The sequence below is a fragment of the Lissotriton vulgaris genome, chromosome 6, assembly GCF_964263255.1.
Source record: "Lissotriton vulgaris chromosome 6, aLisVul1.2, whole genome shotgun sequence".
In the NCBI taxonomy this organism is placed as follows: domain Eukaryota; kingdom Metazoa; phylum Chordata; class Amphibia; order Caudata; family Salamandridae; genus Lissotriton; species Lissotriton vulgaris.
In genome coordinates, this window is record NC_141694.1 from 1,448,436,365 (window position 1) to 1,448,460,499 (window position 24,135).

The following is a 24,135-nucleotide window of genomic DNA, read 5'->3' on the forward strand; positions in this document are numbered from 1 at the left end:
TGCCAAATGCCCGTGCTCGCCCTGCTGCTGTCTCTTCCACACACAAAAATGTGCCTGGAAAAACAGCCAGGGGCAGGTTGTATAAAATACTGAATATTACGTGACCTCGTATCACACACAAAACAGATGAATATTCTTCCGAAGCTCTTACAGTATTCGGAGAGAAGAAAAAAATCTATGAAATGTCCCATCCTCTCGTCATCTCGCTGCACGGACAACCATCCCTCACACACCACCAGGGCGCCTCCGGCGGCTCCGCTTGCCTCCCCAGCTACATTGATGCCCAGTGCACTAATCATTAGACGTGCCGTCGACTATGGTTTGTCCATTTTAAACTTACAAAGTTACTTCAGACCCTGCGGATCAAGGTAAGAGTTTAATAACGAGCCCTAGCAGAGAACCTGTTTGGAAAACGACAACTAAAAGTGACATATTTATTAATCAGATGGCGAACATCTTATAATCAGAGTGTTCAAATCACGATTAAACTTCCAGGCTCGCCTCGATTCAACCAACACGTTTATTGAAGAAAGTTTTAGACTCCAGGAAAACAATAGAAATATAATTAGTACTCGATGTGATATTTTCTTTACAAAACGGCGTTATGTCATGGACAACATTTTGTTAGAAAATCGTTGATGTGTTCTCCCCTCTGAAACTGAAGAGGATAGTGACGATCAGAGGGTAAAACCGACTCTTCTAAAAGTCATCGTGGCAGCGAAACATAGAAGTATCGATCTACTGCAACCTTTGTCAAAATTCCCATCAATTCACAACTTGTCTTTTATTGGTAGAAAAAAATATTAAAAGTTACTGGGTACGTTTGGTTTGCAGGAAAATGCAGAGCTCCTCAACTAATGACTAATTGTCAGCCTAAACGTGGAAACAGAATAAAGCCATAAAGGTGACGGGTTGAAATGCAGGCATCAGTCACCATCCTGCAGTGTGTGTGGCAGGAGGCAGCGTGTGCAGGTGCAGCGTGAAATGACATATGATCACCTGTCTTAGGGGACGGCGCACACTTTCTCCTCTCCCCTCCCCTCGCAGGCGGGGCTCGGGGAGGGGTCCGGCTGTCACTCACCAGCCCCCCTCCCTCCCTGCCCCGGCGTCCTGGGGTGCCCCTACAATGGCTGAGAGAATAGCAATCCTCACTAAATGGGGCAGTGACAGCAGCGCCGCCCCAAACACCGCGCGGGATGGGAGGCTCCCTTTGTACCCCACCCTATAAAAGCCCCTCTCGGCGGAGGCTGCAGCATATGCCGCGCAGACTGTTCGGCACGGAGCGAGGCCTTGACAGCAGCACCGCTCCGCGCTCCTGTGTGACCCCGCAGCCCGGCTCCGCGCATCATCCTCCTCCTCCGGGCCATGAACTCGGACTCCAGCTGCGGCTCCAGCCGGGCCTCGTCGCCGGACATGGACGAGCTGTACCTGCAGCGCCGCCTGGGCGCCGCCGTGTCGTCGTCGCAGCACGGCGACCTGCAGCTGCACCACATGGCGCTGTCCGCGCGCCGCGGCTCCAAGGACTCTGGCGACGGCTCCAAGTACAAGCTGAAGAAGCCGCTCTCCGAGCAGGACCTGCAGCAGCTGCGGCTGAAGATCAACGGGCGCGAGCGCAAGCGCATGCACGACCTGAACCTGGCCATGGACGGCCTGCGCGAGGTCATGCCCTACGCGCACGGGCCGTCAGTACGCAAGCTCTCCAAGATCGCCACGCTGCTGCTCGCGCGCAACTACATCCTCATGCTCTCCGGCTCGCTGGACGAGATGAAGCGGCTGCTGGCCGAGGTCTACGGCGGCGGCGGCGGGGGCCACCACTCGGCCTTCCACTGCGGGCCCGGGGCGCCCCCGGGCGCGCACCCGCTGCTGGGCGGAGCCGGCTCCGGCTCCCTGTCAGGCCTGGGCGCCCTGCGGCCCTCCCTGCTCAAGAGCCCGCCCCCGCCGCCTCCTCCACCGCTGCCGCTGGGCGGCTTCCCGCACTGGCCCGGTCTGCCCTGCCCCTGCCCGGCCTGCCAGGGCCCGCCGCACCTGCCCAGCCTGCACACGGCGGCCATGAGCAGACTGTCGGCAGAGGCCAAGGAGCTCCTCAAGTGAGCCTGACTAAAGACTACTGACATTTTGTTGCTGAACTTATTATGTGTGTTCAATGTGCGTGTGTACAATTTCGGTGGCACCAACAGGACGTATACGAGTAGTCCTGTCTGCATGCATGCTTCTACTATTTACAACTCCCGGCTCTGACGTCTGAGCACCTTCCCCCCAAAAAACAATTGTTTACAAAAAGTATCGATGTGCAGTGAATGCCCTGAGACAGCGACAGATTTTGCAAATGTTCAGATACAATACAGCGCTTACAACTGGACTTTTCTAGACTCTACCGCTTATTTTATTTTATTTTTTACAGATAAAGGAACCGGGGCACAGAGAGACAGCGCACTCTGACTGCACAATGTGTGCAAGAGAAGTAACAGGCCTATGACATTTTCTGGCCCCTGCCTCCAAAATAGACTACGTGATTCCTAGACAATACGCCCCTAATGTATTATGATCAAAGCGACTGTGAAACCAATAACGTTACTTCCTTTTCGATGGAGACTTGGTCTGATCCAAAGCTGTTGTTACTGTACAGTCTAAGCAAGCCTGTTATTTATAAAACGAAAGATGTAAATATCATTTTACAGTGGGTGTTAAAATCCATGGAGGGAGGGCTTTGACCGTTTACACTGGGTGACGCTTCCGTGTTCTGATGTATAACTTTCTCCTGGTGATTTTTGTTTCTTTATAGGGAATGTACTGTCGCCCCAGGAATGCATGCATGCTAATGACCGAGTCTTGTTAGCACATTTTACCGGCTCATGTCGGATTCCTTGTAACAAGGATTTATTAGTGAATTCTCTCACGTCATCACACGTCTGGGTGCTTCATTTGTGAAAATGTGAAAGGGAAAGGAGCAAGTGCAGCTTGATCTATTCCTACAGCTGGGTTGCTCTCCTCGTGGCAGGGCCACTTTGTTCTTTTCGACAATTTTCCTGATTTTTCAGGGAAATGGTTCTTACCAGATTTGTTCACTGTCTTGACAACTTATGTTCATTTTGTGTTTTTTACTGTTTTGTTTCCTGGGCATTTGCTTGAAATATTTTGTTGTTAAACCTGGAAGACAACAATTGTCCTTATTTTTTATATATTCTTGATAAACTATCGATATATTTATTATTGGCCAGTGTTTCTGGATGACATTTTAATAAAAGAAACCTAAAACTATCTGAACGTATCCGTGTTTGCTTTAAAGTAACGATACAATGACTATCTGTGTGGGGAATGTATATCTGTCCGTCTTCCTACAAAATTCTATGTATAATGTACGCGCGCACAAGTAATATGTGGTTTGTGGCAATGTCTCAGTGCTTGTTTTATTGAAGGCATTGTGTGGCTGTACCGCAATATCGCGCAGTGATCGTGCTGTACCGCAATATCGCGCAGTGATCGTCCGCAGGTCTTGAGAGTGAGGGGTGGCCAGCATCACTTTAGAGGACCATTAAATTATTGTCTTGTTTTTTCACAAGTTAGTCGTGTACACTTCCTCTCGTGATCCACAACCAATCGGGCACCTCACACGAGTGGGAATAATGGCGGCCCAACTTTTTACACTGGTAAACAGCGGGATTTTTTAAAGATGCTGTCATTATGTAGCATTGTGGCTTCCTGATTCTCTCACATTCGTTGCTGATAGCGCGGGGGTGGGTGTGGGGTTAAAGCCAGAACTGCCACTTTGGTGCTGTGGAACCAGGTTCCAATCTATGCGTTGGCTCAACGTTCTGTGATTCTGGGCAAATCACCCAATCTCCTTATACCTAAAAAAAAAAAAAAAACGAATCTGACCGTGAGTAATGTAACTGGTGTCCATGTAAAGCGCTGCAATACATTCGGATCTAATTTGTGCTATATAAAACTGCATACAAATATAGTTTACTATGAGCTATATGTACAAGCGCACGATATTTGTATGCATGAACAATAAGAGTACTTATTTCATGCCAGTGAAATAAATATGGCACCATAAATCAATTTTTTTGAAACCAATAAAGGAATACAATTTAATTTAAAATGTTTTATCACAGTGCGAAGGCCAAAGTTAATGTTGCTTATTACCCCCCCCCCCCCCCAATTCAAATATGTTAACACATTATATATCACAATGAATGCATACGCAGTCTGTAGAATTGCATATGCAATAAAATAAGCATATAAAGTTGTACGTCCCTGGACTTAATATCATGTCCACACATATATTTATGTATCGGTTGCTGCCGAGGTGTTGAGGCAATTCATTTTACCCAGTCATTGGCGCTTAAAAAACAGCACGGGAAATGCTACATAAACATAATTTTTTCAGAACATAGGTTTGGTGATAGTGTGACAGAGTTAAAGAAAGGGACAACTACTTCCGGAGTAAGGGCAGGTCCTGCTTCTGGGCCTGCGATGCTTTGTCCACCCTGACGGTCACTACAGACCGCGCTCCAGCCGTCTTCGCTATCGCGGCTCTCACTAAAAGTGCACGGAAACGGCGGTCTCAACTCTGCACTGTAAAAATAAAATCCTTCTTTTTGACAACGCATTCACCCTATTTGCCATTAAATGTCACAGTCCAGAATAGAACATGAAGTACGTTTGATTTGAAGTGAGCAATCCTTGCATTGCTCACACCGACCCGAGGAGCACACTACGTCCAGTGGTACACAAAGAATGAGTGCTACGGGCAATAATGCAAGCAAGAAAGTGGGGCCTTACGCCACAGTAGGAGCATTCATAGCACTGTGTCCAGGTGCTACTGTACCTGCGGCACTATTGCGAGCTATGCCCCTAAATACCCCATCTAGAAAGGTTAAGTGTGTGAGCTACCCCAGGCAGATAATAGTACAGCCGGTACCATCACATGGAGGCGGGAGGAGTGTGCACATCCAAAACAACAAAGCAACAGCAATGAAAGCGACTTTACGTAGTGTTTACGCATTATTTTTAATGAGATCATTTTGCATTACAGTTACATACATTTTCATTTAAAAATGAAAAAAATACTTCATTTACCTCATCACTATAAAGCATCATTAATTCACCGTTGTGATACTAATACGAGGATGAGACCTCAGTATAGACATGACAAATAGTTTATTGACAATTTATCGAGTATCATTTCTGAAAACTTTACAATTCATGCACATTCGTCGTCACTGCTATGGCGTAGCTGTGCCACAAGGAGTTAACAGTTTGATATTTTAAACCTCTACCCCAAATATAATTATCCAAGAGGGCGGGATAAATCGAGAAACAAAAAACAGAAGTAATAGGAGTGCTGCTGTTCCTCGCCTAGACCCGCGCCAGGCGTGAGAAGCACTCACAGGCCCTGGTGAGTCTCCTCGCAGGCGGAGCCGCGTGCGTGTAACTGCGAAGGCAAAGTCAGAAACACCGGCCTTGGAGGAAAAGACGAAGATAGGCGCGGCAGGCAGGCATGACCTACTCACCCGTGAACCAGTGAGAGGCGTCGGGCGCCCAACAGCCCCTGAGACCAAGACGGGGAAGCTTAAAGGAAGGAGCCTGCGTCTCCGAAAAACAAGGACAAACTGCACCAAAAGGCAAACTAAAGAAAAAACAGCAGGGAAGGGGCCAGGTTGTGTATTGCCATAAGTTTACAGGTGTCGTCCTAATTGTTTTTTGTACCATGTTTCATTATAGAGACGACAGGAGAGCGAAGCCAGGCCTGCGTGACATTCACGTGCACAGGGCCCCACCTGCCACGCAATAAGGTCTAAATCAAAGAAGCATCTAAGAGTATGGGGAATAGTACGTCACGAGTACTCTGTTAGATACCCTGTAGCCCCTTGTGCATCAGCTGAAAGGTTCAACTCCTTATTAGTAAAAGTGCCAGGAGGGCACAGTCCTTTCTAGTTCTATTGTTGTTGTATAGGACGGGTCCCGGAATATCCCCATTTCAGATGTTTTAGGGTGGGTTCACAAAGGCGTGCAGTGCTTTATGTACCCCCGAAGGCCCTTGTGATCATGTCTCAGGTGCTAGCAGCCTATTGTACAGCTCACACGTCCTAGTCTGATGTCACACGTTCACCACAACCTCTGGTGGCACTCTAGGAAGACTCTGGTGAGGTTACCGCACCACTCTGTCCTCGACTTTCACTCCACCCTCCTGTCCAATGAACGAGCGCCCTCTCTTCCGACTCTCACTACAAGTCTCTCGCAGCACTCTGATCAGATTGCCGATTATCAGAATCTCTCAGCACTCTCATCAGACACTCTGTGGACTGTCGAAGCACTTTGATCAGACTCTCTTTTATCAGAATCTCGCAGCACACTGGTTAGACTACCATGTCACTGTCTGATCGCACCCTCTCAGACTCTTTTAAGACTCTCTCTAACCTGACTCTCGCATCACTCTCGCATCTTTTTCTAATCAGATCCCCTCAGTACCCTGTCTCCACACTCTCTTTGATCAGGCTCCTGCTGCACTCTCACCAGACACTCTGAGCGGACTCTCGCAGCACTCTGATCAGACTATTTTATCAGAATCTCGCAGCACTCTCACCTGACACTCTCTGGGTGGACTACAGCAGCACTCTGATCATACTCTCTTTTATTAGAATCTCGCAGCACGCTGGATAGACTACCATGTCACTCTCTGATCGGACTCTCGCAGCTCTCTCTTTTCAAACTCTCTCCAAACAGGCTGCCTCACCTGACGTTCTCTGATCGAACTCTCACATCAAACTCTCTTTTCTCAGATTCTCGCGACATTTTGTACACAAGCTCTCGCACCACTTTCTTATCAGATTGTCTCTAATCAGATTGTCTCAGCACTCCATCTACAGGCACTCTGGTGGGACTCTCGTAGCATTATCTGATGAGACTCTCGCATCAGTCTGAATGAATTATCATGATACTCTCGGGTCAGAGTCTCTCTCCAATGAGACGCTCGCAGTACTCTTTTAGTAGACTACCTCAGCACTCTGTCACCAGCTCTTTCTGACCAGACACTCGCAGCACTCCCACCAGACACCCTCTGGGCGGATTCTCGTGGTACTCTCTTATCAGACTCTGCCTAATCAGACTTTCCGAGCACTCGGTCACCGACTCCTTCTGAGCGCCCTCTCACAGCTCTCTGATCAGACTGTCTCTGATCAGACTCACAGCACTCATCAGATTTCTCTCGCGGGACTCTCTCAACACTTCGTCTGATAGACGCTCGCAGCACTCTCTTATCAAATTGTCTCGTCAACGTTTCGCACCCCTGGGTCCGGTCAGACTTTGCCGGCGCTCTCTGGCCAGGATGGCGCCCGCCTTCTCTCCTCACACAGAGACTGAACTCAGGAGGCCTCTTGGGGGCCCTCTGCAGTGAAGGGCACAACAAATCGAAAGAGTAGTGTGGAAGAGAAAAGAGAGGGCGTGTAGGGGGTGCTTACCAAAATATGAATGTGTCATTCTGCAATGCAACCGGTGCTCATGTAAAGCGCTTCAATACCTTGGGGTCGAGTTCGAGCTATATATAAACTGCCCCCCCCCCCTCCCCAACAAAAAAACAACCTAAAACATAAGGTGATTTAGAAAGAACCCGAGAGAAAGTTGTAGGTGGAAAAGAAAGCGCAGATGGGAAACGTGTGAGGGGTAGAAGAGTACCGGAAATTAAAACAAGTGCAAAAAGCAACGAATAATGCAAAGTTTGCGTTTCAGGTATTTTCATCTGATACAGAAAACAATCGCGCTACGTCACGAAAAGCACAGACGAATTTAGTGTCACAATTCGACGGGGAGGGGAAGACCAACCCAACAATAATAAAAAGAAAACCGTTGAAAGCATTTTAGAGACCCATCAGCCAAGATGTTTAATATGGATTCAAACAACGACAGTTGGAAGACAATAAAGTGGAGCAGGAACAAAGCAAAACAAGCATTGGCGAAGCCAATGGGTCTCGCTTGTTGTAAGTACCAGTTGTGTGTTCTCATGGCGGTGTATGTTGTCTTTGGAGCACTACCTGAAAATGCGCATGCAGACACTAGCATAGATTCTGAGAACACACACACACTTTCTCTCTCTTTCGCACATGGAGAGGTAGATATATATCCGCATGGACACGTGTAGTGGCTCACATTGAAAACATTGTGCTGTTAACAGCGTTAACATGGATAGTAGCTGATAGTGCAATGGAGTCAATAGGCTGCAAAAAGCAAGAACAATGTGAAATGAAATGAAATTTGATTTGTAGAGCGCATGGCTGCCCAAAAGCGTCCCAGCGCTTGCTTAGGGAACCCGTCCTGGTATTCCCCTGCGAGATAACCCATTTACAGCATCATTTCTGAGCTGCTTGCTGCGAGGCCGGTTTTACTGCAAAGGCCATTGACTAAGATGTTAGTGGTATTTAAATAGTACGACATTTACCGCAATGCTACTATACAGAGTCGTTTTTAATAAAACAATGTACTTTGTTACTTTATAGAATTCTGTAAACTAAGAAATATATTGTGAGACGTCCTATTTGCAGCGCCTTTTAGTGATTTCTAGAGGAAGTGGTTCCAACAGAGTACTTAAAAGATTGTTAAAGAGAAACATAAATAACTACTAGTCTTTAAAGTAATTCAATAAATAAAGACAACGTTCCTCGTGCTACAGTGCAGATTAGGAAGATTGCAAGCTTCTTTAAAGTTAGATCCTGTAAATCTGCTACTTATGGCACCTGAAAGTGAGCAGGACGACATTACAATAAACGTTTTGTAACTCGCTCTTGGAAGTAAATAAGAAAGAGCCATATTAAGAAGGCTAAGTGCTGTCAATATGACGTTAGATCTATTTGCACGTCTGTTAATGCTGCATTTATAATGGTAAGAATCCGCCAAAGGAAAAAGAGCACCCTATTTAAGCACCTGTGTTTACATATTGTGTATGGTAATCAGGAGTAGAAACAGCATTACCTGTAAAGCTTTTAAATGCTGTTGTAATGTGTTTGCCGATATTGTTTAGACATCACACAATGGGACTTGAATTCCAACATTAAACAAAAGCTGAAGGGTGTATGACAAGCAAAACCTAAAAGGGCCCGTTGCTGGGCGGGCTGCATTAGCGGAGTTAGGGTGTTCTCCTTTAAAAGCGTGTTATGATAAGGTGTTAGAAGATAAGGTTTTTATTGTAAGTGGCAAACTAAAAGGCATTTACAGAAAAAAACATAGCATTATGGATACTTTTGAAAAAGTGCCAATATTTTCTTTGCATCTTTAAGAAAGTTTGTGTGTGCGCACAACTTACTTCATGATCAAGATAATCTATAAATTCAGCAAGCTATAACCATAACACCAAAGAAAAAATCTATTAATATGCCCTCTGCTCCAGGTATGTCTGTACTGTAGGATGGGTACAGGGCGTGGCCACAGACCAGACCCTGTAGCCAACCCCAACTGTTCATGGGAAAAAGGCTGTGTGTGGATAGTAAGGTGTTGCTGGACAGTGGGTTGACAACAGGCCCTGCAGCCAACCTTCACTGCATTAGATAATTGAATCGATGGATAATTTCAAAACTCAGCTACAGAGATTAGAAAAATGAACCAAAGATGAAATGATAAAGTAGTTTGAGAGTACATGGCTACACAAATATCTTCACATTGGTCACATATGACGGAGACATCACATTTTTCTTATATTGAGCTGTGAGAACTTTACTGTGGCTATGCTGGAGGAATGGGCAGAGAATAGAACCCCAGTTTCAGCCCAGATGTTGTGTATCATTTTAAAATGTGTTAATATTTTTGATAGAAAACTAACAAGGGATCAAATTGCAAAGTTAAGGAATGGATGTAGCAAACACAGTGATACAATTTAATCAAGAAGTTTGAGAATGAGGAGATAGTTGTATTAATGAATGAGTAGGAAATGATCAAGAAAATGAATTCTCTAAAATATCTGAGGAACAAAAGTGATAATGAACTAGGACAAGTCTATACGTTTTCAAGTACATTTTACTCCCTACATAAGGAGAGAAATATGGAACAAAATAGTCTAAGCCAGGAATCAATGGCCACAGATGGGAGCTCTGAGCTGAAACAGATCCCGAAGAGGGATGTTCAAATAGTGTGGCAAAAGAAGAAACCTAATACTTTTTTTTTAGATGACATTCCTTTGCTGGGCAAGGGAAGAACCCAATGTATTCATAACTTGATACTAATGAAATCCTTCGATTTTCTAAATATAAGGAAAGAAAAGAATTGTCGTATCATTCAAATAAATTTCATGACTACAATTTGTGTATAGGTGACCCTGAGACATTAGGGAATATTTGTGCTTTAGAATATGAAAATGAATCAGCAATAGCACATTTCGACAATGAGGCATGCTTTGAGAAAGTGTCTTTGAGACCTTAGGTATATGTATCGATGAGAGTGCAATTATTAATTTTAGACCTGTATCTAGACATATAGCCAACTGCCATTCGATTCTGTTGGTATGTCTTGTAATAGAGTTGTCTCCGATTTGAAAACATTGAACAAGACCAGGAAGACAATTAACTCTGCAAAAAATACATTTTGTAGCAATAATAATAATCTGATTGCTGACTGTTCTACTTTAGTCAAACCAGCTCATAAAGGGGGCAATGTAGTATTGTGACACAAAACAATGTATATGGAAGGAGCAATGAGGCATCTGAATGACTGGGCTTGTTGTGAAATACTTTCTAGAAATAATATTTTGGGGTCAAATAAAAGTGTTGTGGAGAATTATATTTGTGGTTGGAAAAGGAAGTTTTGGAATGTGATGAGTACCTTTTTTATTGTCTTCTACCTTTTACCTATGGTCTTTAAATATATCACTGGACCTCCATGAAAATCGAGTATCACTGCAAATGATTGCCCCTCAGAAAATGCATCTCCTTATATTATGTTGAAAGCCTTTTGGTTGAAACATTACCCTCGTATGTCAGGGACTCTACTGATTTCCTTAGGAGGATATTTGACATTTAGTAGGAGCCTGAATTTCTTTTGGTTACATCAGAAGTGACTTCTCTTTACATAACCACACACCATATGGATGGCTTGAATGCCTTTTAAAATCTAGACCCTTGAGTCTGAATAACAAATGTTTGCTGCTTCTTAATATGTTGCACTGTGAATTTAGAAGAACTGCAACGGGTACCTGTTTTGTGTCCACTTATGCAACTTTACCTACAGGCTGGTGGGAGGAATAGGTGCTCCAAGATGAAGAGGCCCCATCCCTGAGCTTATTATGGCCCTGGGGACCCCCTCCCCTAGGGCTGTTTTCTATTTTTATTTTGAAGGGAGGAAGGCTGTGGGCAGCCCCTCCCTGAGCCTTATTAGGTACTGAGGACACCATCCCCCATGGCCATTTAAAAAAAAATGAAAGGTGAGGGGTCCACATGGCCCCCTCCTGAGCCTTATTAGGTCCTGGGGACTACATTCCCTAGGGCACTACTTCAAATAAAGAGGAAGGGGCCCTCTACCCGAGCCGTTATCTGTCCAAGGCACTCCACCCCCCAGGCCCCGTATTACTTAAAAGTGGGTATCCTGGTGCCCACCCAGGGCACATACCATACATTTGCTGGGAGAGTGGGGGGAGTCCCAGGGCCCCCTAGCCCCAGACGGCTCTCGCTGTGCATTGCTTCCGCCCACAAGGGAGCAGCTACTTATGCTGCTCCCTCTAGGTGGGAGTACTCTCTTGATCTGCTTCCTTATCAGCATCATTGCCCCAGGGGATGGGGCAATAATACAAGCCTGGGGAGGGGTGCCAGAAGGTACCTGGGGCAGCCAATGGCCTGGTGAGGGGTGCCATTTGTACCCCTCCCCCCAAAAATAAAAAGCATCATCCCCCAGAACCTTGACCCATGCATGGGAGACCATGCTTGTTTTCTTTTTTTTTAATTTTTGCAGCGGATTTGTGCATCCTCCACAATATTTTCTTTAAAAACATTCTTGGCCCCAGGGAAGGTCACTCTGGGACCCCACCACCAAGCCTAAGGGGTCGTCAAGTATGACTACCTTACTCCTAATGTCATTATTTTAAACCTTTTTAGGAAGCCGGATTGAGTCCGGAGTCCTAAGATGATTGCCACCACTTCCTGGCTGAGTTGGCGGCAGGAAATTAGATCTCACTTTGAGATCTGTTGGCTCAGCGGATACTCCATGGTGTGATATATACAATTCTTTTAGAACTTTAATTTCTCCAAACTAAACTAATTTACGCCAAAACTCAAATAACTCTCTTTCTGGCATAAGATCTAGTTTTCTGTCAAATTTGGTGTAAATCCGTTCAACAGTTTGGGCTGTAGCAGTATCTAAATTTCCTATTGAAAAATAAATGTGGAAAACACATTTTGGGACCCCCTTTTTTCTTGCCCCCCTCTTGCTGGATCACCCCAAAGTTTTCCATGCACCAACTAGTCAAAAAGTAGCACTTTTTTGGAAAGTTCCATGAAGATACGCCAAACTGGGCCAAAGTTATTAGCCAAAAAATGCATTTCCTATGGAAACACAATCCTAGCCATAACTACCCATTGGCGAGCACCACTAGGATATATATAATATTCAGTTCAGCACTACTGTGCTTCCGTTCAGCTTTTTTGTTGCCAAGGGATTGGATTACTTTGGCCCCCACATCCAGGAACTATGGAGTTTCACTGCGATTTGCAGTCCATGACTGCACGGAGAGACCTGCTCACTCCAGCCTAGTCTCCAACATCACACAATCTTGGGCACATGCGGTGAGATATCAATGGGGGCCAGGGAGAGGAGCCTCGTGCTGCAAGGACACTGGGACAATTTTAAAACTTCACCATTCACGTTTGTCACCGATCACCAGCATTCACCATGAGTTTTAAGAAGGGGACAGAAACGCTTACCTGAGGAACGGGATGGTGCCTTCTGGGAGTAGTAGTCTGCCGAGTGAGGCTGCAAGATGGTGTTCCAGCCACCAATCGCGTTAGCTGGGCTTCCACCAATGGAGGTGAAATGGATTATTGAAGGGCGGCAGGTGTCAGTTTGCGGTGTGTGGCATTTGAAGAAGGCAATCAGCTGAAACGCGTCATGCCTCCTGGGCGGCAATAAAGTTGTTCTTCCTGGTCCCCTGGTGTGTCCCTCTGGTTCGTTCCTTGGTGGGAGGAATCTTTCTGGGTATATATATATATATCTGTGAGCAAGGGCGGATGCCCGAAACGTGTCAGATTTGGATACTCATACCTAAATAAAACTCTGTGCCAAAAGAAATGCTGGACTTGCGTGGTTTTCTCTGTCGTCCGTTCAGCGTGTTGAGAGACTGCAGCTGTTGGATATATATATATATATATATATAAAGTTATAGTTAGTTGAGTTAACTATAACTCGTGGCCCCGCAATGCACTTCTGATGATGTCACATATTACATCACTCATGACATGGTCAGTGACATCACTCAGCTTAGGACTTGCGCAGCGTAGGACTTACAGGAGGTACCAGGAGGGTTACTTGTCCCCCAAAGTCCCTCAGGAGTAAAGTGGACTTTATCCCCAACCTGTAGTCTGCCAGGAGGCGCGTTTGCAGAGTGGTGGAGAAAGGGGGCATGGACTCCGAAGAAGTCTTAGCAATCCTACTGTGTGGGACTTAATGGAGGTAACAAGAGGGGTAGATGGCCCTCAAGGACATCTTTGGGGCCAACTACCCCTCCTATTACCTCCAGTAAGTACCAGTAGCGGTTGGTGGTGGGAGTGCTGCTGAGCCGTGCAGGCACTGCATCAAATTTGGCGATGCAGTGCGCGGAACAACACTTGTTTTTTTTATTTATATGTTCACTTGCCTGTATTTGGCCCTATGCCATAGTTTACTCCCCCTCACCCTGCCCCTCCCCTTCTCCACGTCACCGCCCGGCAGCACTCCCACCACCGACCGCTACTGATAAGTACCACACAACAGGATTGCTAAGTTCTCATACCAGACCACGCCCCCTGTGCCCACCACTCTTCAAACGCGCTCCCTCGTATGCTCTTGGATGGCGTTTGAAGTCCCCTTCACTGCTGGTGGTCCTTAAGGGCCAACTAGCCTACCTCTTACCTCCAGTAAGCCCCACACAGTGGGATTGATGAGCGGTGGACAAAGGCCACATCCCCTCTCTCCACCACTCTGCAAACGTACCTCCTGGTGCACTCTTTGTTGGAGGATGAAGTCCCCTTTCCTCATGAGGGTCCCTGGGGGCCAACCAGCCCACCAGGTACCTCCAGTAAGCCCCACACAGCTGGATTGCTGTGAGTGGGCCAAAGCCACGCCCCCTTTTTACACCACTCTGAAAATATGCCTCTTGGCGCACAGTTGCTCTGGGGATGAAGTCCACTTGTGTCCTGAGGTCCTCAGGAGACAAGAGGACCTCATCGCCCACCAGCAGTGCGCCAAGTAGTGCATTTGCAGAGTCGTGTAAAAAGGGGCATGGCCTCAGACCATCATTAATCCAGCTGTGTGGCGCGTACTGGACGTACCTGGTGGGCTAGTTGGCCCCAGGCACCCTCAGTATTCAAGGGGACTTAATTCAATAACTTAGACCACGCCAGGCGGCGCATTTGCAGAGTGGTGCAGGGAGGAGGCGGGGCCTCCTGCGAGATACCGGCTTTTACATTTTTTATTAGAAGGGGGCTGTGTGGCCCCCCTTCTTTCAATGTTTTGTGGGCCCTGGAGACTTCATCCCCCAGGGCCTGTCACATAAAAAAGAAACAGGAAGGGGGCCATGCAACCCCCTTCCAGAGGCCAATTTTGCCCCTGGGGACCCCAACTCCTGGGGCATGACCAGCCTTCTTATTTTTTTCAATTTTTGGGGGGAGGGGGTGCACGTGGCACCCCTTCTAAGGCCACTACTGGCCCCGGGGACCCCTCCCCCGGGACCGGCCTTCCTATTAATTAATTTTTTTTAAACTAATTTTCCCGAGAGGGGTGCTTCATGGCCCCCCTCCCCTGGGCCAGACCCCATCCCCTGGGGCCGCCCTCCAAGTTGGGGACCATGGCGGGAGCCCCATGCCCCCTCGGTCCCTACCTGGTCCCCACCTCCTGCGGGAGCCGGCATTGCTTTTGGGCAAATAGAGCTGCTAACATGCAGCTCCCCTTGCCCAAAAGCAATTCTGCTTTGCTTCATTAAAGCGATAGCAGGTTTCCTGCTCTCGCTTCAACGAAGCAAAGCAGTGTTTGCTATGGCCTGCCCTGCCATAGCAAACAGCAATGTCCCAGGGTAGGACATTGACATTTGATTTTAGAAGTCGCCCTGGGGAGGTGGATGTCTCCGGGGCTGTGGGGGGGGGGGGGGGGGGGGGCACGTGTTTCCAGCATCTCAATCTTGTTGCCCTGGAGAGGTGGTGGTCCCCAGGGCTTTGGGGTCCCACGAGGCCCCCCACTCAAAATTAATAATAGCCCCAGGGAGGTGGCGGCCCTCAGGACTTGGGGGGCCTGCGAGGCCCCCCACCTTAAATTTACAATGCCCCAGGGAGGTGGCAGTCACCGGGGCAGCATATTGGTAAAGGAGCTTCCCATGTAGTTTAAAATAAAGCCCCAGGGAGGTGGCGATCCTCAGGGCTGCGAGGGGTGGCATGCCCCTGTATATAATCATCGAAGCCCCGGGGAGGTGGCAGTCCCCGGGGCTGCAGGGGCCCCCGTGAATTATTTGCGCATTGCCCACGGGGACCTGGCCCTCTTGGGGGCTTATAGATAACGAAGCACGGGAGCCCGTGCTTCATTTTTTTTGTTTTTTCGGCCAGATTTGTGCACCCTGCGCACATTCAGCTGATTTTTGTTTTTAAAAAAAATGCTTTTTTTGGCCCTGGGGGTCCTTGTGGGACTTCCTGAGCAGGCCTAGGGGTCAGGGTGTTTTACCATGCTCCCTTTTCGTGTTGTTTGTCTTTGTTCTACTGTTTTCTTGTGACTCGGTTACCGAGTTAAAAGATGGCTGCTAACACTTCCTTGTTAGGAGCGTTGGCAGCCAATCAGAATGAAGCTTGTGCTTGGGAGGGTTCGCAAACCCTCCTCGGTGCTCAGATATGGATATGTTTCTTTTTTGAATTTCTCAGGAACTACTGAATGGATTTACACCATTTAAAAAAAGGTCACTTTCTGAACCAAGATCTACCTTTTTGCCAAATTTGGTATAATTCCGTTCAGCAGTTCGGGCTGTAGCCTGTTCCAAAATTCCGATGGAAATTAAAATGGGGGAAACGTGTTTTGGGACCCTCCTTTTATCTCAGCCCTCGCTTGACGAATCACCCCAAAACGTTCAGGACAGGAGCTGACCTGAGTTTTTGAAAATTTCACTTCTGAATGAACCACTGTGTGCTTTGAAGACAGGGTTTAATAATGTTTTTTAAAAAAACGTTGTCACAGGATTGGACCGAAAATGTCAATGTAATCTAATGACATGCTTTATTTATTTTTTCGAGTGAAGTAACTCAATTGAATTTAATAGTCTTATCACTATTTCTATATGGTTTTGGTCACATGGTTGTTTATTTAACCCCTTCGCCGTGCGGGCAATTCCCCCACTGTGCTGGGGGATGGGGGGCGTACAGTGCCCCGGTGCTTGTGACGAGCTCAGCTCGTCACGCAGCACGTTGGCACTGTGATCATGACGAGCTGAGCTCGTCACGGCCACACTCGTTTCCTCAGAACACTGAGCACAGCGGGGGAATTACCCCCGCGTGCGAGCGTTGCGGCCGTTATGATGAGCTCAGCTCATCATGAGCACACGGTCACCGTGCCTCATGACGAGTTGAGCTCGTCATAAGCACGCATGAGGTTAAACTACAATTGAAATTGACACAGTTACTCATGATCAAGGGAAACATGCCTCAAAAATATTATTTTATTTGAAAACAGTACTCACAAGTATTTTATGCACTATATTACGGGGAGAAATGGACCCCTGTGTAAGCACCTGAAAAACCAGAGGTTCAGCACTATTTTTCCAGTTTACAAGGAGAAACATATAAATATGACAATATTTAATTGTTGTGATTTTCCACTAAATGCTTATAATGTTGTCAAGTGTTAATATATCTGCAGAAACATTTCTGACCAAATACCAAAACTGTCTTGGCAAATATTACTATTAGGAATGAGCGAGTGCAAGTGTTGGCATATCCTGCATTGCACTCCCCTCTAAATCAGTTTGTCAACCATCAATCCCTTCTGGGTGTGCAACCTTCATGTGTTCTCTGTCCCAGAGCACGTAAATAATTTTGGCGCGGTTTCAGCATGATAAATTCCATGCAAATATGAATGTGGAGAACCAGCTAGTGTTAAAAACAAGCATTTGCAATGCAATGGTCTCACCTTTGGGACCTTATATGTATTTAGCTATGCAGAGAATTAGTCTGGGTGCTGAAACATCTATTGTTCTTTAACATGGAGGGAAAGTAAGCCCCAAACTGCGTGAAACACCAGGTATGGGAACACATGGAGAGAAATATTGCCTTTCAGTGGGAATGGTATAGTTCAAAACTCTGCTTTTAATATAAAATCAGGGCCTTCGGTGGTCATATCACTGAAAATACAAGATTTGAAAAAAACATTATTGTCTACAGGTATTCGTGGAAGACAATTTCTATGGCCTGGAATCTTGAGAATGCTAAAGTAATTCTGGTATTTTACTGAACTCTGCTGGTCGTTTTCAATCAAGACAGTTAAACAGAGGAAGTTGAACAGAAAAAAAAGTCCCTGAGCGGAAGCAGACAAGTCCTAGGGCTGATCTCCAGAGCCCACAAAGTACATACACATATAAGTATATACTAAAGTATATACAAGAGGTCTTCAATGCTCGACCTAAAAAAGAGCATTTGCCATTTTATCTCCCATTAGAAATGTTCCCCTCTGCTACAAAAAAAGCACTGAACAGAATTACAGCAAATCTAGCATGAAATTAGAACTTTCCTCAAAAGAGTGCCTTTGCTTAATTTGGTGTAAATCCGTTCAGGAGTTTATGAAAAATTAATGTTACAAAAAGGTATCATACAGGCTTTGAATTGCTAAATTATGGAGGTATCTCAATGGTTAGTTAGCGAACAGTTTGAGAGTCATGATTTGCAAAATATTCATGTATCCAAATTTAGAAGATAAAAGTAGCACTTTGAACAATGGAACTTATTCTGCCATCGCCCATTTCAGGTTAGAAAACACAAAACTGAGTTTGCAGACACAAGTGTTCTGACTAGCTGGCTGCAATATTAACATTTCTGTTGTGGCCATCGTTACGGGATACAGGTAATGATCCACATCCTGAAGAAATTAAAACATCACTTGATGGTCTGCGTTGGCGTTCATGAACTCTGACACAAGTTTATGGCCTAATGAACTTGTCTGTTAATGTTGGAGCCTTCTAAGAATTTGCAAATTCTGATACAAGTTTGTGTACCAGTGAACCTGTGGACCAATGTTGGGTCCCCTGGCAGTCAGCAGACACTAATATGGGTTGTAATAGAAGTTTGTTTACTAAAAACATGGGGGCTTAATTATGAGCCCTTGTGTCACTTTTGCGCCACCGGTGCATCACTTTTTGTGATGCACCAGCGGCGTAAAAAATGTGCCTTGTTGCACCATAATTTCAAAGTGACGCATGTTGGTAGATGCGTCACTTTGTAAGACCCTGCACCACATTCTACCTGAGCCAGGTAATGTATGCAGGGGGGGGGGGGGGGGGCGTTCCCATGCAAGTAAGCCTCGTAGAAGTGACGCACTGAAATCTATAAGATTTCACTGCGCCACTTCTAGGATGCAAATGCATCAATATCTCACGTCTGACTCATGGCAGGCATAAGTCCGACGCAGGCACATTTCACATGGGACTTGCCCATGTGTAATTACCCATTGCTGAAGTTGTGTCACTTTTGTGACACACTCCAGCAATGCGTCATTTTTGCGCCTACAGATACGTCAGAAATACTGACGTATCTGTAACTCCTTGCCACATGATGCATCATACTGTAAATATGACGCATCATTGGTGTCGCAAGAAGGGCGCAATGAGAAGTGACGTATCGCTGTTTTCTCACAGAGATGCGCCACTTTTCATAAATGAGCCCCTTGGACTTTAATCCATGTATTCGATTTCAACTCTGTAACTCACAGAAACTATTGGGTGCCACTTAAAATACGGTCAATGCATTTTTTTCAGTGTGTTTTTTGGCTTGGGTCAAATTGCCTTTCTGAAGGTCCTTCATAATGACATCAAACTTTTATAAAAATGCGGTGCCCGCGTGCTCAGTTCCAGGTTAGTGGGTCGGGCATGCCTAGCAATGAAGGTGGGAATATAGCAGCTTCTAGGCCATCATTTGCACCTCAGGACGAAGGAGGCATGGTATGCACAGGAGAGACCATTGATGATGAAGAAACGTCTATGGACTCCATTGTGTGGGAGTTTTTTCATGTATTTTTCTGGCGAGTAGAAATTTACTGCAAGGAGGGTAATCTGTAAACTTTGCAACCAACAATTAAGCAGGGGAACAGATACGTTTGTACTCCTTCCAAACTTATGGGATGACAAGACATCTGGTCGAAGCATAAGAAGAAGTATTTGAAATTTCAGCAGGAACAGCAAAAAAATGGAACACCTGCTGGCTATAACACAGAAAGTTAAGAGGAGAAAAACCACCACCTCTTTTCTTCGTGTTGTACTGTTTTTGCTTTTGGTCTACAAGCTATGGTTTGCCCACGAAGCTAACCATAACTGATAACATTCTAAGGGTTTCTCTTCACGTTGTAACCACAACAGCGTTAACTGTGGTTCCTTTTAAGAATGTTTTTTTCAAACTTAGGTTAAAGCATTTTAAGGAAAGCTCGCCAGAGGCAAGATGGCGCCCGAACGCCGAGCCGTGTCGGACGTTTGAGCTGATCTCTCCACTGACCTGCAGGTTTTCGACACGATGTGAGATACAATTGAGATACTAGAAAGGTATCCGAGAAAGAAAGGTATCCGAGAAGCTGCAACATTTAAAATTGAACGACTAAGCGATGGAAAATAGAGGAACGCGAGCTGCATTCTTTTCATACCTGAAGACGCTGAACGCTGATGCGGAAACTGACTACAGCGCTGACGAGACTTCGCCTAGCCTGGTGGGTGGTATCCCACACAGGTGCTGCGAGTCGGCTACGCTCTGAGCGCCGCGAGCACCGCGTTCCGGGGTTCTGGGAGGAGAGAGGAGTCGCAAGAGGAGCAGTCACTATGGCGCCCAAAGGAACACGAAAAAAACGAGATCCAGAGGCCAGCACAACTGTGAGTACGAGTGGAACGGAGAAAGACTCGAGTGGGGCTGTATAAAAAAAAAACGGGGGGAGTGGTACCGGCTGAAAACCTCAACGCAGCTAAACAAACGATCTCTACCTTGTTCATGGTAGTAGAAGAGAAAAAACGCTAGGAAGCGATGCGTAGCCCACGGACAGTATCACAAGTAGTTAATGGAGAGTCCACTATATTGGCAGTGATGGAATGGCTGCAAGGTGAACACACATCAACTGTAGCACCTCAAACTGTTATCACATCAGTAGATACCGCCCTTGTAAATGAAAGTGCAGTTGTCACCCCTGCAGGAGGCGATTCTAGCGCAGTATTACTGGAGAGAATTGCCACAGATTCTGCGGAAGGGTCAATCACGACAGACCCAAACTTGGAAACAAATGTAATCAATGAGGCAGAATCACTGGATTTCTATTCGGTCTCAGAAAACTCAGCCTCCTCATGTGAAGATTTGGCTGTTCAATACTCTAAACAGATGCTTATGGAGGAAGGGGAGAGCGAAATTGATGATGATGACGAAGCAGAGGAAAATATGGAAGACAGCCCTATTACAGTGAGGGGTGAGGGGGACGCTTCTATAACAGAGGGGGCAGCAGGAGGATGTCGAGAAGAACTAACTGATAATATTACTTTAGCAACGATCTATCAGACAATCTTGAGCCATATGGATAAAACGGAGCGAGATAGCCAGAAAATACAAAACTCTTGTCGGAAGCTGCAAAGCTCCATCCTGAGACTTGCAAAGTCACAGTCTGACTTTGGGGAAAGATTTACTGAGGTTGAGACTAGAGTATCCAATATCGAGGATGAACTAGTAAAACAAAAGGCTGTTACTGAAAATCTAAATGCCAATAAAGAGGACTTACTTTGGAAAATGGCCGATTTTGAAAATCGCTCTCGCGTAATAATCTAAGACTAATGCAAATTCCCGAGGGTAAAGAAGGACAAGATCCACACAAGTTTATTGTTGAATTGTTCCAAAGGGTGTTCCCGGAGTTGAAGAGATGGGATTGGGAACGAGAGTTTGAGCGTGCCCATAGATATCCATTCAACATTCAGCTTAGACCCGGGGAAAACGTCAGTAAACCTAGACCGATTCTGGTGGCCTTTAACAGCTTCCAGGCTAGAGAAGACATATATATGAACACCCGACCAAACAGCAAAGGCATGGGTGAAGGGTTTACTTTTTTTTTGCAACACCGAACTACAGTAAATATACAATGGACACTCGCTGGCAGCTAAGACAATTGGTGAACCAATTTCAAAGAAAGGGGGCACAAGCCTATATTATGAACCCGGCCAAACTGAAAGTTATCTATAAAGAGAACACTCGATTTTTTACCAATGTTGCAGCCGCTAAAGGATACCTGCATGATATAAAAGACTCTTAGACCATAGATTCTCATCGGTTGTTATAATTTAGGGATATACTCTCCTTATCTGTGAAGTATAATTATTTAGGAAAACCGTTAAATAGAAATGTTGTTTATTCTATAGCATCCATTGGTATATGTTAAAGAGAATCGGAAAGTTTGGATAAATAGTATTTATAAAGGATGCATGAAATGATAACCTTTGGGGTAATGACAGGGGAGAGGAGGAGCTCAGCACCATCACCAGGACCAGGAGTCCGAAAGCCTCGGTAATGGAGGGGGGGAGGGGGGTGGTTGACTGGGCTAGGGGGTTGTTGGTGGAGGGGGGCACTGGGGTTAAAGGGAGAAAATGCCACGTTGACGTCAAACGATAGCATAGAACCAAAAAAAAAGAGCAGATCCAGTATTAAAGGGTTCGTAAGAAGTAAGAAGGGGTATACTAACGTAATAAATTATGCAAATGGAGACATGATGTGGAATTATTGTAATGGCTAAGAATATTAAAATATGCTCTTTCAATGTCTCGGGCCTTAACAATATAAATAAAAGGAAGAGAATCGCATCTGAAATTCGATTTTTGAAGCCAGACATATTATGTTTGCAGGAAACACATCTTCCCTGGGAGAAAAGAGGTTTAGCATCTGATTTAGGGTATGTTGTATTGGCAGCATCTCAACAAACAAGCATGATTAGAGGGTTAATGATTTTGATAAGACCACAGCTAGACACACTTGTAAATAGCTTAACAGATAAATGGGGCAGATGGGTGATAGTCACAATAAATATAGGAGGCACATATATAACGATATGTTCAATATATGGTTCTAATCTAGACGAGGGGGAAATATATGAATATTTAAATGTTGACCTTGCTAATTGGAGATGTCCCCTAGTTCTTTGTGGAGATTTAAATATCAACTTGATGGCAGGGGAGTTAGACGCTGGGGTAGAGAATTATAAGGGGAGAAAGCCTTGTGTCTTTAAAGCACTATATAACTTAGTGAAGGATCACCCATTGGTTGATATATGGTGTAAAAATCACCCTACTGTACCAGGATTAAGCATGGGCGAATTTTGCGAATCTCGCGTTCGCGAATTTTGCGGATCTGCGAACTCGCAATCCGCAAAATCCGCGAATTCCCGCGAATTTGCGGATTTTTTTTTTGTGTGTTCGCGCGTGTTTCTGCCAGTTCGCGAGGGTTTTTAAAATTTCGCAATTTGCGAACTTACCTGTCGGGTCGCAAGTTTTGCGAACTTGTTGTTTCTACGTGTCCAGCCTGTTTGGGACACTCTTCTTCATCACTGCCACTCTCTGTCACCACTGCCACTCTCTGACTACTCATGCCACCCTCTGGCCCACCCATGCCACCCTCTGTTTCATCACCACACCCTCTGGTTGTCCAGTGTACATTATTTTCGGCAAAGCAAAGCACACCTTCCCTGCCTCAAGTGACCTGAATTAATTTGGGGCTGATTAATGTGTCACAGAATATTTTTTTAGCTGGCACCTGCTTCCTTAGTGCTTCCTGATTAGTGATCTTTTGCACTTGCTAAGTGCTTTCATTGTTGCAAAATTAGTTACAACACCTGCCCTGCCCCAACTGACAATAATGAATTAGGGGCTGATTAATGGATTTTAACTTCCAGCCTGGCTCCTGCTTGTCTCCCTTAGCTGTAATTCAGGACCTTTGTGGCATATGTGTAACTATTCTGAGGTTCAGAGCAGGGTCACATAATAGTTGCAACTGGCAACTGAACTCTGGAGGGGCCCCTCAGGAAGCACTACAGGAAATGGCTACTAATGATGAGCCTGAACTTTTGAACCTGGTAAGTAGTTTCAGTTTTGCTAAGATCGTATTTCTGCAATTTAGCACTTACTCGCGGGGTGCGAAGTTGTACTGGCAAGCCGCGAACTCACGCGAACAGTGCAAGCAAGCCATAAAATCCGCTGCTCGTGGATTTGCGGATTTTGCGGGAGATTCGCGGATCTCGCGGATTGCGAATTTACCGAAAATCCGCAAAATCCGCGAGCGAAACGGATTTTCCGCCCATGCTTAACCAGGATATACCTACTATTCCTCACCGCACAAGAAATTTGTTTGTTTGGACTACTTTTTCACTTCAGCCAGCATTCAATCCAATATAAAGATTCAGATATATCCCAGGGTAACATCGGTTCATTCCCCACTGATAATAGAGGTTGCCCATGTAGGAGAAATGAAACAGAATAGGAATTTTACGGTTGACAGGAAACTATGCTTGGATGTACAATATAGAGAGGTCATGGTTAAATGGACTACAGAACTTATACAGAATAACATGGGCTCCGTTAATATTGAGATAATATGGGATACATGGAAAGCTTGTTTTAGAGGGGAAACAACGAGCTATGGATTTTATCATCAGAATTTACAACGGGGAAAAATGCGGGATTTATATGAAGAGCTGTTTAATGCTGTAGAACAGTTAATCACAGAA

At 45.6% G+C, this 24,135-nt stretch overlaps 1 protein-coding gene across 1 annotated transcript; it reads left to right on the forward strand.

Moving 5' to 3' along the window:
* Positions 1–1,280: 1,280 nt before the first annotated feature.
* Positions 1,281–3,258, forward strand: OLIG3 (oligodendrocyte transcription factor 3). The gene has a single exon (XM_086925417.1). The coding sequence runs from the start codon at positions 1,366–1,368 to the stop codon at positions 2,089–2,091; it is 726 nt and encodes a 241-aa protein (XP_086781543.1). The 5' UTR covers positions 1,281–1,365; the 3' UTR covers positions 2,092–3,258.
* Positions 3,259–24,135: the final 20,877 nt, after the last annotated feature.